Raw genomic sequence first — 17,110 nt, 5'->3', positions numbered from 1 at the left:
TGCAGCCCACCGGCACCTCCTCTTGACACAACCTGCCTCTCTTATCCAACCTTCTGGTCTAGTCCAGCTTCATCAAATCAGCACCGCACAGGCTGATGCTTCAGAGGGATTCATGCTCTCAGATGCATGTTTCAAGTACGAGGTGCAATTACTCACCTCATACTTCTTTACTGCCACTTACTGACCAGAGCACACATTTCTTACACACTTCCTAAAATGAAATGCTTATTTCAAATAGAAACGTTATCGCATGCATGTGATGATACAATGTTTTCTAACCACCCTAGCCATCTCTCTCACAAAAGCACTCTATTTCCCCAATACTGCAATCAACACACTCCTAAAGAGCCCAACATGCATACCAACGACAGTGCTATGAAGAATCCTCCATATGCATTACCGCTAAAAAACCAGGGGCCGCATTATAGATGTCGCTCATTTCCCTTCATTGCGCTGGGAGCACCTTTTTAAAGGTGTGCCTAGTGCAATGAAGGAAATGCGCCATATTATAATGAATGCACTGTCCCCCAGGCAGCTGCGAACTCAGCTGCCCAGGGGGCAGCGCATTCATATGAAAACCGGAGCGGCCAGTCCGTGCTTTCACCGTGCAGGCGGCAACCCTCCTACACTTTTAAAGGGGTTTAGAGATTCCCTTGCAGCCGGATGCAGTCAAAGACTGCACCCGCCTGCAAAGGGATGTCTGGGGGGGGTCCATAGGACTCCCTTTACCCCCTGCATAGGGATGCTCTCGGGAGGCACACTTTCAGTGCACCGCCTTTTAAATGGCGCACTGTCAGTGAGCCTCCTGAGGGCTTATTTGCCTCTTCTCCTGCATATGCAATACGGCGTGGGTACAGAGGCAAAGGAATCTACTCATTTGCATATGACATGGCCCTATGCAAATGGGGGAGCACCACTTTAAGGTAGCGTTGGCGCGTTAAGTGCACCAGCGCTATCGGTATTACAGAAGGGGCCGCACAAGTGTCTGTGGCCCCTTCTGTACTCAGTGTCCCGGGGGCGCGCAAAGTGGGCGCAAATGCCTGTTGCGCCCCTGGGCACATTGTGTAATACGGCCCCAGAAGTCTTTGCTCTCAGATTATACAAAATATCCTACTACCCCAGACTTTGATGACCTTAACCACAGTCAAAGATTGATCTTCTCAAGTTCAGAAGAATCCCCTCCTAGTCACCCTGTGGCCCATTTCATACACATTGCATCAAAGCTGCCATCCTGCATTGTTGGTCTGCAGCCCCTAATGCAACATTGCTACCTTTAAGACTTTGATCTCAGCACAATTGTATTCACTGAAGAGTGGTACAGCACCATTAACAAAGTATTTGTCTAGGTGAAGACATCCTTCTCCAACATCTCCTTTTGATGTGCTTGCTTTTAACCAAGTTTGTAATTGTAATTGCATTTGCGTACTTAACTTCAGTCTTTTTAACAGGAAGTATGGCTGTACAAATAGGGTGAGGGGAGAACACTGATAATGGTAGTAGCTGCTGCCTTCACATTGACATGCCCCTGCTCCTTCCCTGAGAACACCCATGTTCCCTCTGCAAACCCTAATTGTACGATGGAAAGTGCACCTGACTTGCAGTTTCCTGCAGTCTTCAGTTCCATTCTGTGGATCAAAATGTTTTTCCATATCACTAACTGTGAATCAGAATGATATTGTCATACTGTTAGATGTGAGACATTTTTTTTAGGTCTCGCTTACGCAGTGCACAAAAGACTTTTTGCAATCGCTTCGGCTTTTCCGCCGAAAACGTGCACGCGTTCCATTGCCTTCAATGGCAACTCATGCACGTGTGGCAATTGCCTTGCAGGAGCGAGCTTGACACCATATGTTTGTAATTAACTTACAAACACATGGTGCCGCTGGCTCGCTCCCGCTAGGGAAACACTTTGTGTGCTGTCGCACTCCCCCCAACCGCTCCCACTTTTAGCGCGAAGCGCACGCATGCTTGTTTCTCGATGTGAAAACATTATAAATGCTTGAGCAAGAGTGGGTGTTAGTTTTAAAAAATGAGAGCAGTTGAAGACTTCTCGTGCAGGGGGTAGATCGTTAAATGTTCACTTCAGTATGCTCCCCCCCTCACTTCCCATTGGAGCAAGGAAGTTAATGCTTGCCAGAGCGTAGTCGACCACCTGAAATTGTTGTGGTCTCTCCTATACCGTGCAAGGAGTAGCTGATTAACCCCTCGTTGTAACGCAGTTTGATGGAGCTTTTCTGTACCCTGTGTTCGGCTGAAGAGAGCTGCCAATAGGGAGTGATTACCAAGCTGTTCTCCTTGGCATTACAGGAGCTGGGAAAGCGGGCAGACTCCTGGCGCGGCAGAGAGGGCATCACTGTGATCATGGGAAGGGGCGCCCTGCAACAGCTGCCAGGAAATGGACACAATTCACGCCTGGGAGGAAGAGATAATGAATGTGCCTCGGAAAAATGAGAGGCCAGGGGGTGTAGTTGAAATGTTCATCCTGCACACACCCAGCCCACCTTTACCCACACTGCAGCATCCACGGCGGGAACATTTCTTTTTAGTGGTCGCTGATTGTAACTAGGTTAGAGGTATCTTACACAAGTAGCCAGTGGTAAGCCATGTTTTAGTTTTCCTGAAAATGGCTATTTCGCATGCGTTTCTGGGTTATTCTGATGTTGCTACCGACTGGTAATTTCTGTAGAGTTAAAGTATGTTGTTTGTTGTCTGTTTCTAAAGGGGAGGCGTGTGGGTGTTTTAACACTTGTGCCTAGTAGTCCTCAATTCATGCAGCTGTTAAGGCGCTAGGCATTTGCTTCTGCCCAGGCGTGGTATTGATGCAGACACCAATGACACAGCTAACCGTATTAAGGAGTTGCAGACCCATATAGGTGTCTGACGACGTTCCCCTACTAAGCCCCTGACCCTTCTTTGATTATATTTCAAAGCGCTTCGAGAGAAGGAAAACACAAAGTAGAACTGAAACATATGCACTCGACATGATGACGTTTCAACAGAGTCAGATTTGCATTGTTGCCATGTTTTAGTTTAGTGTTATTACAAATATCTTAATTTTCACTTTGCATGTGATGGGAAAATTCACTTTATTCGTAAACCCAAGCAAGCTATGGTAAATTAGTCCTCAGCTACAAGTAAAAGTACACCCTGCACCCTTCCTTGTCACTGCTTCCAGGCCCGCAGCGCTCAACTGTGGTCTCTGTTGGCTGTCCTTGGTGCGGATGAATACATTCACTACAGGGAGGGTTTTATATGAAGAAGAAAAGAGTCCACCTTTCAAGCATCATTTCATAATGTCTCCCGGCCCATGGATTTGTCTAAAAAGAACTAGTATAAATAGAAAATGAAACCAGATAAAAAGCACCTGACACATTTTGCCCGGACAGCGCCGGCTTTGTGGCCTGTAGTGCACCTTACATCTCCACTGGCTGACTCCAGTTAAATCACAGCAGGGCCAGAAGTAATTATCCTGCAGGCTCGGCTGGGCAGCAGCATTATCAGAGCTTCACAGCAGGATGTAAAGAGGGGTGAATCAGCATCCCAGGAGACCCTCAACTGAGGTCCCGGTCCACCGGACGTCCCCTCAGCTTTATCACGGCATATGGGGGTGGCGGTAATGGTCTTTTGTTTTTAAAGCGTTTTTCACCATTTTCGTTTGCCATGTATCAAAAAGGTGCTCAATTTTAATGCTGTGGTTGTTACTCTTTTAAAAAGGGACACTAAATATTTTTGGGTAATTCCAAATTGTAGGAAATTCAGACATATTTTCATGCATCCATGTTCATCTCGCTACCCACATCCCCTTACTGCCCCTCACAGGCTCATATTTATGCTTTCCCAGTCCTAATTGTATCCTTAGCTTTCTGGTACTTGTAGTTCTGTTTTTGTATTTATAAACTGCATGACTCCAAATCCGAGAATACAAAGCTCTTCAGAAATAATGTACCCCATCTTCAGATTTCTAATGTTGACCTTGGCCCAAACAAACTTTCTGCTAAGGAACAGATGGCACCACCTCAAACATAGTGTCGGTGTGATACTTCTGATTTAAGCCTTTGTCATTGACAACTCGTAGTCTTACTTCAATGTTGAGTGCCTCTCGTTTTTTTGGGGTTTTTTTTTGTTGCTTTGGTGCATCCACCCCATTGACAATCCCTTGTTACACAGGCTGCTTGTCTGCCCTTTTTAGGTCTGGCTTGACATTAATGCTGTTGCTGTCCTTATGTGATCAACAGAAAAAGAGCTGTCAGAAGTGGTGCTCTGAGAGGGGCATGAGCCCTGCCACGTGGTAATTCCCTTGATTACAGAACTGGATTGGGCCGAAGTACTTCCACTCAAAAGAGATTGTATTGCACATTTTGCCTAGTGGGAAAGCTTATGTTGATTACAACAGGACTGTTATGGTGGTGAGACATTGATAAAGGCTCTAGACCTAGTCTGTTTATTCAGACAGATTGCGATGCAAGCAGTAAGCCTGATGTATTTATTGTGAAAATCATATGTTCAAGTCAATAGTCATTTTATTAAAACCTAGAGGAAGGTATTTTGCTACATGGCATCTCGCAAGTTACCATAGTAGGCAAGAGTTTTTGTGTTTTTGGCCCACTCTGACAAACATTAGGGGGTTGAACATTTGTAGTGTGAGATTCTATATTTTTTGACAACTCTGTATTTGCACAGATTTGTACTTTAATACTGTATACATTGCCGTATGGGGAAAGTGTATGCTTATTAGCGTAGTTGTGAGTTGGTTATGGTGACAAGACCGTACTAAAGGCTATACGCCTGTTTGGTTCTTAAAGAATATTTGTTAGATGCCATAGGCATAGTCTTATGAATAGTTATGACAAAAGGCATAAGGCTCACTTCCACCAATGGATGGCTCTTCTGTGAGTGGCAATCTTTGTCTTATCCTTCCTTCCTGGAGGATCGCTCTCAGGCTGTTCGTCAGGGACAGTTTCTAGCGCCTCCACGTAATACCACCTGTAGGGTCCCACAGGGCTCGGCCCTCTCTCCTCACCTCTTTAACCTCTATATGGCGCCCCTGATCCAGTCTCTTAAAGACTATGCAGATGATCTACAGCTCATTCTCAAGGTTGACACACAACTCTGTCACTGACTTCCAGGCCACCATGTTATACATCCAAAGCTGGATGGATCTTAACCATCTCAAATTAAACCCTGGTAAGACAGAGAGAGTTCTCACCGGGGATAGCCACAAGTACTGGGGCCCCCCACTATTGGCCTCCTGAGCTTGGCTCTCCACCCCTTCCGTCCACATCGGCCAAAACCTTAGGAGTCTGTCTGGACAGCGATTTCTCCCTGAAAACTCAGGTTGGAGCGGTTGTGTGCAAGTGCTTCTTTCAAATACGCAAAATTAGGAAAATACATTGTTTCCTCACTCATGATGCCTTGACTCAGGTCATGATATCATTGGTTCTATCTCACCTGGACTACTCCAACTCTGTGTACTTAGGCATGCCACATTACTTGCTTAAACGTTTACAGATGGTCCAGAACCACGCAGCCAGACTGGACTATCGACAACCTAAATGGCATTCAGCTACCCCCCTGTTGAGGAAACTACCTTGGCTCCCCATCTCACAGCGCTGTGCCTTCAAAACGGGGTGCCTCATTTTTAAATCCTTGCATGGCATCAGTCCTGAGTTCCTTAACAGTATGATATTTAGGCATACCCCCACACGCAATTTAAAGTCTGCCCATCTCTCACTCCTCTCTATCCCGGGGTTCAAACGGGTACGTCAGGGATGCCGCAGATTTGCCACCCTCGCTCCCAAATTGTGGAATTCCATTCCGCAAGAAATACGGTCCTGCACAGACCTTTTGCAATTCAGGAAATCCTTGCAAACGTGGCTATTTACACAGGTTTAGTTTGTCTTGTCTGACAGCCTTTTGAGCCTTAGCGCCATGAAGCCACCCGGCGTACGTGCGCTCTATAACTTTTTATTAACATTATCCTTGTTGAAGAAAATCTGCTGCCAAGCATATTGAAGTCTGAGCTAGTTTATTAAAAGTTTTTTGTAAGGTAACTTTGAGCAAACGTTTTTCGCCGTTACCTGTTGAGAAACTTAGAAGGAGAGTACACAACTGTTGCAGAAAACCCCTCACCCACCTACCTAGTAGGTGGCATGCTTCATCATCGGGGCCCAACTGGATTGCCTAATGCAATCCAGCTGTGCTACAAAGCCTTACAAAAAACTTGTCCACTTTGTTTTTGAAAATTTATTGCGGAAGAGGACAAGTTTTCTCTTTTTTTTCCTCGCTCTCTTTTTGTTCATATTTCTAGTTTTATTAAAAGACAAATCTAAGTCTTTGAATTAGTCGGATGACAAGATGCACCCCCTCTCCGCACTTGCTGAGGACAATGCATGTACATACCGAAAACAAAATTGCTAAGATTTTACATGAAAGGCTTTGGAGAGAACATGTTGCAGAAACCAAAACTAAGACTGTGTTGCAGGTGTGAAAATAACCTGTGAGTCCGAGCACATTGGACCTTCAAAATGATACAAAAATGTAAAACCTTTTTGGTGTTGAGAACGCTACTTGTGAATTCTCGCTTAATTTTGCTCAGAATGTGAGACTTCAGTGCAAGTGGGCCAATCCTTAAGTTTTCCATTTTCTCCTTTATAGGTCCCTTTTCAGTTCCTTCCTTTTCTTTTCATTTTTTAGTGCCTACATAACCTTCCCAGACAGTGCTAACAGGTCACTTGCTTGTTGTCGCATTCTGCGTTGCAACTTTAATTAAACTAGGCAACAACCACGGTATGGTTTTGTCCATAGTGTATCAGTGTTTTGCCATTCCACGGTGGTCAGCACTTTCTAAATGTGAGTGCTATCCTTGAACTTTAAAACACTGATACACTATGTGCAAAACCTTTGCAAGATGGCCACCCACTGCTCTGTTAAGTTTTGTTTTTGAAAACTTATATATGCTCACCATGTTTAGGCAACAGTATGTTTTCTTTTTCTACTTTTAATTTATCTCACAGATGATGCGTGAGTTTTTATTGTGACTTTGTATGTGGGTGAATGCAAGAATTAGTCCATTGGTTGATGAATATATGCAGGAGTGCAAGGATGAGTGATACTAGTGCATGTATGACGACTTACTGAGTGCCTTTCCCCAACAGTGACTGAAGAGGCACTTTCGTTTATAAGTCTGATCTGATGGCTTTGCCATTTAAGCTTTAACACAGCAATATAAAGGTGCATTGTTTGGTCTGCATCATTTACATCTTTCTGAGAAGGGAATCAAAACTAGAAGCAAATGTACACATTAAATCATAATGTAGAAATGTAACTGTTCCACCATTGGGCTGGTTTATGCTGCAAAGATTGAAAGCACCATCCTACATTCGTATCCACTGCACCAGACCACATAGTGAGTGCCTGCGAACAAATAAGACACTCATTCCTAACTCTGTTTCTGCCCCTTCTCTGGCCCTCTCTCTGCGTGTCCATCTATGCGCCACAGCTTGGTGTCCGGCACCTCTTTACGTACCACATTCCCTCCATTCATAAGATCAAGGCGAGGCAGTACCCAATCCCACGTTTCTGTGGGGGCACTCTCGATGCCTGGCACCCTTCCAAAAGCAGCTTGAAGCATTTATGGGGTGCAACCCCCCGCCCCATCACTCCATGTGACCATTCAGTGTCCGTATTTCTCTAGGCCGGCAGTCTCTATTGTCCAGCTATGCACACACTGCCTGTCACCCATATTACCTACCTCCCCCGTATCCCTCTGCACCCACACAGAGCCGGGCACCTCTCGGTTCTCCTCCCTTTGACCTTTTGCGTGCACCCACTCAGTATGTGGTAACTCTCCAGGCCCACCTTCCCCATGCCCCACTTGTTGGAAACACTGTTAGCTGGCACCCGCATTTCCTCCCCTGTGTCTCCACTCATGCACACCATGCCTGGCACCTCTTTCGCCCTCCGTCCCTCTACATAAACCCGCTCTGTGAGCAGAAAGTGCCTGGCACCTCTCTCAATCACCCTCCATACACTGTTTGTCTTCACACTGTACCTGCTGTGTGTTTCTGCTGCTTTTTTGGTGTGCACTCAGTTTTGTTTCTCTGCACCTGGGTAAGTTTGTCTGCTCATGCCCAGTATCTGCGGTGTTTGTATGGAGCCAAGTTTTTGTGTGTAACTGCCTATGTGCACTCCGTATTTGTACTGCGTGTTTGCTTGTGGCCTTAGACCACTGGTAAATAAGCCCTGAAGGAGTGGTATGCCCCCCTACAACAACACCCCCCCCCCGCCCCCCCCCCCCCACCCCCGAGAGTTTCCACTCTCTGTGTCACTTAGTTCAATATCCTCCATTCGCAGCCTGGGATGGGGGCGAGGAATCTCCACCCGTCCCATATCCCATTAAGATGCTTTGAGTACAGCTATGGATCACAGAAGACTTGACAGATTTGAAGACAAAAGATAAGTAGCAACAGTATATGTTGTAGCACCCAGGATAGTGTGCTGCATGGTGAAACACTTACAAGGTCCCAAAGGCGAGACCTATTGGCTATGCTAATGCTTGTTTTAAATTGCTCCAGCATTAAGCCAGGAGTAGTGCACATTTATGAGGGAGTGATGAGATTACCCTTTAAGCCCTTGGTAATAAAACAAAGACCTATTCACCTGATCATTAGATTTTTTTAATCTAACGTTGAGCACAATAATTTGCATGCCTTCATATGATCACATACTGCTTCAAGGAATACACCATGGTCTAACCTCACTGTATCACAGCTCTCTCATAAGCCATTCCATCAATCATAGAGTACAGAATTCAAAGTCTCACTTAAAAAAAACACACCACATTTCTACTACACTTCATAATTAAACAAACTTGCACCCCTTTAAGATAGGGCCTTGATTACTGATCTCCCCTTGGCGTTAAAACAAGGCTCCTAGTCCAAGGTTCTTTTATTTCTACTAGCTTTCCCAGTGCAGAACTTATCTTCGATACAAATTACTCTCTACTTCAAGCTGTTACAGCCTCTACAGCTTCCCCCTCTATGCCGTTCCTCCAACCCACATTTCTTTCCCCAGTTGCATCTCAATCACACACCTAATCTTTCTTCAATGATCAGTATATGGTTACCTTCCTTACAATAACGATCGTGTGTGGTTGGGTCATTGAGTCTCGGATTGAACACAGTCTTTACTTGACACTGCGGATCATCTAGTCCAGTGCTAATCCGTTGACTGCTCAAGCAAGAAAGCAAAAGCCCCATTTTTAAAACTGTTCGTCAAGCAAACAGATATGTACAAAATTACCAATCCGCATCAATAGACCACGTTTGCTATGGATTAAACACTCTGACATAGCTGCAAGAATGTGAAGTGCACTACCTCAAGCCCCTATAGAGCAATTCCTATGCCTAACAATAAATGCTTTTCCTGCATGTTATGAATTTAATTTTTCTTGGTCTGTGTTCAGGTGGTGATTCGTCGTCTGCCACCAACTCTCACTCAGGAACAACTTGAAGAACATCTCCAACCTTTACCTGACCATGACTATTTTGAATTTTTTGCCAACGATTCAAGGTAGTGTATGGGTAATATTGAGGCTGTAAATTGATCTTTAGCCACTTCATTTTACATAATTATATTAATAGATGTTTATCTAAGTTTGACGGAACTGAAAATGGGGGCTAAAGTGGCTGGAAAATTAAAAACGAGGAACACCTAAATTGTGTAATTTAATGAAGGGATCTATTAATGACAAATGTTTTCACATAGCAGGATAAACCTTGTGGCACATTTGCTTTTCATGTGTGTATGAATGAAGTAAGTGGCATTGCAGCCCCCAAATGTACAACGTTTATCCATTTTTTTTTAATCCATTTTTTCTGCAGTTTGTTTCCTCACATGTTCTCTAGAGCATATATCAACTTTAAAAATCAAGATGATATTGTGCTGTTTCGCGATCGATTTGATGGATATGTTTTCATAGACCCTAAGGGTAAGTTGCATTTAAGTTTATTTTCATATGGTTGTTATGCAGTGTTTAAATATGCACGGTTTCTTCCTGTTTCCATTCATTACTTTTTTCTCTTTACCTTGTTTGCTTTTTATTTAATCAAATACTCTTTTTGTCTTTGCAACCTCCCTCCCTACTCACCGAATCGTAGATAATTCTTAACACTATTTAATAATGTCTAGTTTTAGCTCTTTATTAACGCATGCTGAGTAGGATACATTTTTTATCGTAGCAAAATACAGCATGGGGGTTGAGGTGGAGGTGGGTGGGAGGTTGTTACAAGTTAAAAGTTTGTGAATATTGTAAATGCATACTGGTGACACAGCACTCGGTTATATTGGAGACTGCTACCTGTGGTATTAGTACGCAATAGAACAAGCAAGAGGTTATGATTATGATGCAAGCAATGCCAACTTGGATAATATGAATGTACACTGGCTTAAACATGTTGGAATGTAAAAGAAATATGTGGAATAAAGTATGTTTTAAAAAAATCATAGCAAAATGCAATCCTATCCTCAAATAAAGCTCAAGAAGGGCTTGCATGTCCTAGCAAGCAACTTAGAACCCCAGTGATCCTTTTTTGAAAGAAGACAATTGTCAGACTTGCCAAGTGTTGCATTTTAGCCCAAACTTGTTACTTGGACTTATTAGAAGGACTTATTAGAATATGAATTATGATGCTATTTAGACCCTGTAGCTGGTCAGACTTGGCAGCCTTTTTGTTAGGATGTTGGCCCATTGCTCAGAGCCTAAAGCTCTAGTGGTTCAATTGCTATCAAAGGCAGAACAGGCTTGTCACTGTGCCTATTTCATGGGTGGGGATTCCTATATCCTGAGGTCCAGGAAATATTGTTTGGGGTCAAGGACTAAAGGTCTTCATGTATATTTGTCCTCTCACTCTCACAATCACACTGACAGTTTACAGTGGCGTAGTAGGATTATAGGATTGTGGGCATACGTTTGGTCTGCTGTAAAACAACATATGTACCCATAAGTATAGGATGGCCAAAATTGTACATAGGATTCATTATTCAAAGTCTTTGTTGTTAGCGTGAGTACTGTTAGGAAATATTGTGAACTGTAAACTCGGCTCACATTACTGACCGTGGTTCCAATATAAAAACCTGTGCACATTTTTGCAAAGCTTAAAAATGAGTTGCTTTTGGTAATCTAGAAAGCTTCTTGATTATTTTCAGATGCATTCAGCAAAATTTTGAATTTGCTTTTAAAATAAAATGTATCTAAAACAAACATGCAACCTCATGAAAGTGTACAAAGCTCAGGCAGGTTTACTAAATCATGCAATTGTTAAGGACAGCTTTAAATACCATTTCTCTGAGACTTCGTTAAATAAAATGTTCGATATAGGATGCACATGACCGCTGACTTTCCTCAGCTCAAAATCACATTGTCATCAGTGTGGGGGCATGAATGTTTCTCAAATCATGTTTGAAAACAACACTTTTAATAAATGCATAACTAAAGCATAAAATAGCAGCACACTGTCATTTGCAATCAGCAGATCTTACATTGAAATCGCCACAGAATTTCCTGTTGGTGTGGTTTTAAAATTATTCTAGTGGACCATGTCTGCAAATAGTTTCTGCAAATATGTCATTTGCACATCACCAAGTGAAGTGTTCTGATTTGTTTCCCTCCTATGTAAATCTTTGTTTGCATCACACTTCTGAATAAAAAAAGTTACTTCATAATTCCTGGTATATTTTTCAATACTTGTACTATTCATTTACAAGTTGTTTAAATGTTGTGTTAGAAAATAACCCTGACATTTTACAGCCTTTTGTTTCACATTTATTGTCAGATAACTCACTAGACAAAAAGCACTAATAAGAGAGAGAAAATTAAACACCATTTTCCAGTAGCAGATTAGCAGCAATTAGTAAAAAGACAAACTGACGTTTGACCTCTGTCCTTGAACAGCCAGCAAATGTGTCGAGACAAAAACAAGATTTCGTGGCATTTTTATTGATTATTCACTTTTTGAATAAACAGAACACCTGTTCCTTTCAGCTTAAGTTAACTGGACAAGTAAATGCTGAAAATAGCTCCTGATAAAATCTCACTCTCAACTGTGGAGTGGATTTTAGGAGGCCTGTAAATGGAGAGTTAGTGGCCAATACATCACAAAGGGCCTGATTTCTAAAGAAAGTCACAAACTGCACCCTCTGGTCTGAGACCTTGCATGTGAGTCACTAGTGTTACCAGAAATATGCCTGGAAACTTGCAACAGTTTCGGGTTTCTAAACATACTAATAACAAATGTTTGTAAATTCCATTTACCCATGAGCTAATTTGCTCATGTGAAAATCTAAGTGCACATTCACTTTTATTGTGGGAGGAACGGTCTGCCTCCTATCATGGAAAACATTTTGTTCTTTCCCTTGTTAGGATTACATGTCCAACTTTTTCCATGGCTTAAGAGGTTGGAGAGGAATTGGTGAATACCCCTAAACATGTTTGTATGCAAGCTCAGTAGGCATTTCAGCCCTTGTGAACAGATTTACTCACATGAAAAGCTTTGTGTACATAAATTATTCATGAATTCAAAACCAGCTTTTACATATGTGTAGGAAATCTGCCTTTTATGCATGGTCACCCCATATTTATCACCTTTTTCTGGACCCTCTTTTTTGCTGGATTTCAAACTCTGTGCACTCTTACCCATGCCAAACAGGCTCTTGCCTGTTCTGCCCTTTAAACATGGTTAAAGTGCCTTATCCCTGAACTTGCCTATAAGTCCCTAGAATATGGCATTGGAAATGTACCCAGGAACTGGACGTTAAATGCCACACGTGGGCCACAGCACCTATTGTGCCATCCATAGAGTTAGACCTGTAAAACATGGCACTGTAAGTGAGACATGGGCAACATTAAAGTGTCGTGTTACTTCAGTGACTACACCACTATCCCTCCTGCCCCACAAAAAGCTATTTTTCACTGGCAGAGTTGTAGCTGGATCCTAAATAATGGCAATGTCCAGATTATGAACTTCAATCTGGAACTTCTGACAGGAACTGGTTAAAATAGTCATTCAAAGGCTATGTTTCATATTTTTGTAAAGTCTAATTAATCGGTGAATTTTGATTGTAATAAATAGTTAGAAAAAAGTAACTTTGGAAAAGTAACTTTTTGAAAGATGCCTTTTCCCTGACTGAAACTCCTGGAGCGTAGTTTGTATTAGATCTCCTGCAGCTGCCCAGCAGGGGCTTGAGTTTAATGAGGTGTGAAAACTCCTCTCGGAGCGCACTAATGACTTGAGCCTGGTGACAGAATGGACTGGGTGTTAGGCATTTGATGCGTATCAGCTCAGAGGACAGTTGGGGGTGGGACCATGGACGTCTTTGACTTGAAAGGGACAGAGGTCCCAACCAAGTGGGTGGAAAGCTGCCCTCAGAACCGGTTTGTAGTGGACATGGGAGGGAGCAGCTCATTTCCCTGGCCACTCCTCTGGGTTCAGACGAGCTTTACACATGGGAGAAATGGTTTCCCCATCTTGGACTTTAGGATTGAGGGGGCAGTGTGGGATTCTTTGCTGTAGGACAAACAAGAAATGATGAAAAATGGTGCGGTTGCCCCTGAAACTTTTACCCCACTGCTTAAGGAAGAGCCGGAAGTCACCCACCTACTTGCGAATACTAACCATAAATGTGGCACCTCAAGAAGGTTTCCTCAGAGCCCTTTCTGGACCTTTGGAAGAACAGAGGAGGACTTAACCCTGCTTGATGTAACCTGAGAGGAGCCCTGAATAACTGGACCTGATCCCTTTTATAACCAGGACAAAGGTGGACACCAAGAATTAGTTGGTTGACCTGTGTGGCTACAGGGACACAGCAAACTGCAAGAGACCTTTTTCCTGAAGTGACCAGTACAAATACAGGAGTCTAGATTTATTGAACTTTTGAGCTTTAATATGATTTGCTTGTCATCAGTGTAGTTGTAGAAGATAAGATAGTGGACTAAGGATGACATTGAACAGAGGTGGAGCAATGGGTTAAGCTTGGGGTATGCCAGCTCTTGAGTTGAATGATTATGGGGAAAATGAGGGACGTGGGATGATAAACATTGCCAGTGAGATGGGATGTACTTCATTCTTCGACATTTCTTTGATCTCTAATGTCCTAATGTCTCTGTATGAGTGTAGGGTGGTGAACCATATCAAAGGCTGATGAGGGAACAAGTAGGAAGACTGACACTATAATTCTTTGGATATCATCGCTTGTCTCGCTCAGTTCGGCTTCATTGCACCGTCTGGGACAGAATCTATTTTAGTAGTCCCAAAGCAGATTATTATCAATCAGTATTTATGCCGCCACATCCCTGTGCAGTTGTGGAGAGTTTGCTGACTAACTAGCACAATTTTTCATACAGTATAGTGTCTAGACTGGGGGTTCAAAAGTATTTGCCCCATTGGATAATGAAGTAATTAGGCCTCATTGTTTTGAAGAAGGAAACCTCCAAATCGATCCACCTTGTGCTCTCTCCTGGTCAGACCATTACAAGGTCAACATTAGCATCCCAGTGGTCAAGGCAAGCAAAAACCGGGAGTCGTCATTTTGTGTTGCCTAGACCTTGAAACAGACTCAACTTGGATTGTCTGCATTCTTATTTGTTCATTCAGGTACCTTACTACTCCTCCAACTCTGGACCAGATTCTTATCTTTGTTGCATGGCTGACTGATAAAGAAAATGGATGCTTTACGAGACGACCTTCAGTATGAGAATCAATAATTCAACCAGTGTTAATAAGGAAATCTTCTTTAACTTTAAATAAATCGGCTTGCTGGCAGTGGTGTTCACATAAGCTTAGTTACATACAAGAATTGCCACTGTCTGCATAACCATGTTTGGCATAGTTTTGTCTTCCATCACCAGTAGTTGTATCAAGGACACTAACTGCCCAGATCCCTTAGGCAAGGCATAATGAGTTTAGTGCACTTTTGCTTTCAGATAAGTTTGCCCTTATTAGGCAACATAAAGTGCATGCTCCATTCCATTTTACATGTATGTAAGCCCTTTTCGAAAACGGAGTTCTAGTTTTGGGCTCTGATTTTTCATTTAGGATTCCACCCATTTTCATGTATGTTTGATTATTCCAGCCTTTCTGTTGATAATACCGATAAGGACAGTAATTTTGTTTTCATTGAGAACTTCTGATGTTTCTAAGTGCTGAACATAACCGAAATTATTATTCTCTTCCAGGGTATACTCATCAATAGTCATGTGCTCTAAATAATCCCCGCCCACGTGCGGGGACCCCAGAGCATTTACAAAAATACATATATATGTGTATGTTTAGCTAAAAAAGTACAGAGTACCTTCAAACATAAATATATACATGTATACATATATAAAAATGTATCCTTTGAGTGTTTTCTTTGATGGATCTATACTGTTATTCGTCCGCGGGAAAGTGGGTATGGGCTTTCTATTCTATTCGGTGCATTTGGCCAGGGGAGTCCCCTGTGGAACGGATCATGGTGGCCGGGGAGTGCCCCTGCCCCGTGCTCAAAGTAAGAAATCTGGGCGTGTTGTTTGATAACCAGCTTAATTTTTCAGCGCACATCAATAGCCTTGCGTCATCTTGTTCCTTTTTAATAAGGACTTTGCAGAAGATTTTCCCTTTTATCGAACCAGACCTTTGCAAGACCGTTGTAGTTGCCCTTGTGCTGTCCAAACTGGACTATTGCAACTCCTTGCTTTTAGGGATAAATAAGACTCAGATGAAGAGGTTGCAGACTCTCCAGAACGCTGCAGCGAGACTATTGCTGGACGTCCCAAGAGATCAATCCATCTCAGCGGGAATCAAAACACTACATTGGCTCCCTGTTCAGCAACGTATAGACTTTAAGTCTATATGCCTAGTACATAAGGCTGTTTTTGGGGGGGGGGGGAGCCAAGGATGTTCAGAAACTATTTATCCCCTATACTTCGGGCCAGGTGCTTAGGTCCAGCACTCGGAGTCTTATCAAGATAAATCGGGTCAGGAAAGTCAGATGGGGCAGTAGAGCTTTCTCTTTCCGTGCCGCCGGACTCTGGAATAAGCTTTCCTGTTTTCTAAAACTAACAGAAAATCATCACGTTTTTAGAAAACTGCTAAAAACACGGCTCTTCCAAGAGGATCGCATCTGAGGATTGTGTCCTCCCTCTGTGCTTACCAGCGCCAAGACGCTTCGGCATTCGTGCGCTATATAAGTCCTTATCCTATCCTATCCTATGACTATTAATGAGCATCCCCTAAAAGAGAAGGATAAGTTACTTACCTATAATTCTACATCTCTTCCAGGGGTATACTCCTCAAAGTCCCCGTAGCATATACAAAAATAGCTATATATGTATGCTTAGCTAAAAAAAGTATGGAGTACCTTCAAATATAGATGTATACATATATAAACATGCAGCCTACCATAACTCAAATAGGCTAATATTAACTGGGTTTTTTATTAAACTTAAAACCATTCCATATACAATTTCTGTAACGGAGAACATGCACTCCATTAATGTTTCAACTCAGCCCTTTGTTTTCAGAGAAAAAGGCAAGTAATAGTAGGCAATTAGCCCTTAGGCTGCATAGATGAAATAATATCACAGTAACAAAAAACTGGCACCCTGCATTTAAGAATTTCAAGAACCTGGGAACCGTGCCTTTGAAGCCTCCAGGAGCCCCACCTGCTCCCATCATGCACCACAGGTGACAGGTCAGTTCTTTTTTCCGGCTCCTTCTGTGAGGATCCTAGGGCATTGAGCTCGTCAATTTTTGAATATTCTAGTCAGAAATTGGTTAATTTCAACTTTTTCTGCCTTTACACAATGTTTTTAGACTACTGGCAACTCTTTCAGGGGTTTTCTGACAATTTTGATCATCTTTTCTGTCAGAAATGCCATCTTTGTTAAAAAAAAAATGTCCTTCCTGTGGGAAGAAAATGGCAAAATCAGACCCACACTCTGTATTGTGTGCTTACCATCCTCACTCAATCAAGAGAAGTGTTATTGCCAGCAGTTTTCCAGAAGAGCACTTCGGGACAGAAAGAAGATGAAGCTGCATGCCTTACTGGAGAGAGGAAAAGGACCTTCAAAAAGTGG

The 17,110-nt window shown here is 42.8% G+C and overlaps 1 protein-coding gene across 2 annotated transcripts in view; it reads left to right on the top strand.

The window, feature by feature from the left end:
* The window catches only part of UPF3B (UPF3B regulator of nonsense mediated mRNA decay), a 291,003-nt gene that overhangs the window by 40,907 nt on the left and 232,986 nt on the right, over positions 1 to 17,110 (top strand). For both annotated transcript variants that reach the window (XM_085608075.1, XM_085608076.1), the window contains exons 2-3: positions 9,464 to 9,570; positions 9,882 to 9,988. In XM_085608075.1, coding sequence (XP_085464201.1) covers positions 9,464 to 9,570; positions 9,882 to 9,988 — 214 coding nt within the window. The remainder of the gene's footprint in view (positions 1 to 9,463; positions 9,571 to 9,881; positions 9,989 to 17,110) is intronic.

The sequence above is a fragment of the Triturus cristatus genome, chromosome 5_2, assembly GCF_964204655.1.
Source record: "Triturus cristatus chromosome 5_2, aTriCri1.1, whole genome shotgun sequence".
Lineage (NCBI taxonomy): Eukaryota > Metazoa > Chordata > Amphibia > Caudata > Salamandridae > Triturus > Triturus cristatus.
This window is presented reverse-complemented; position numbering and strand designations above follow the sequence as displayed.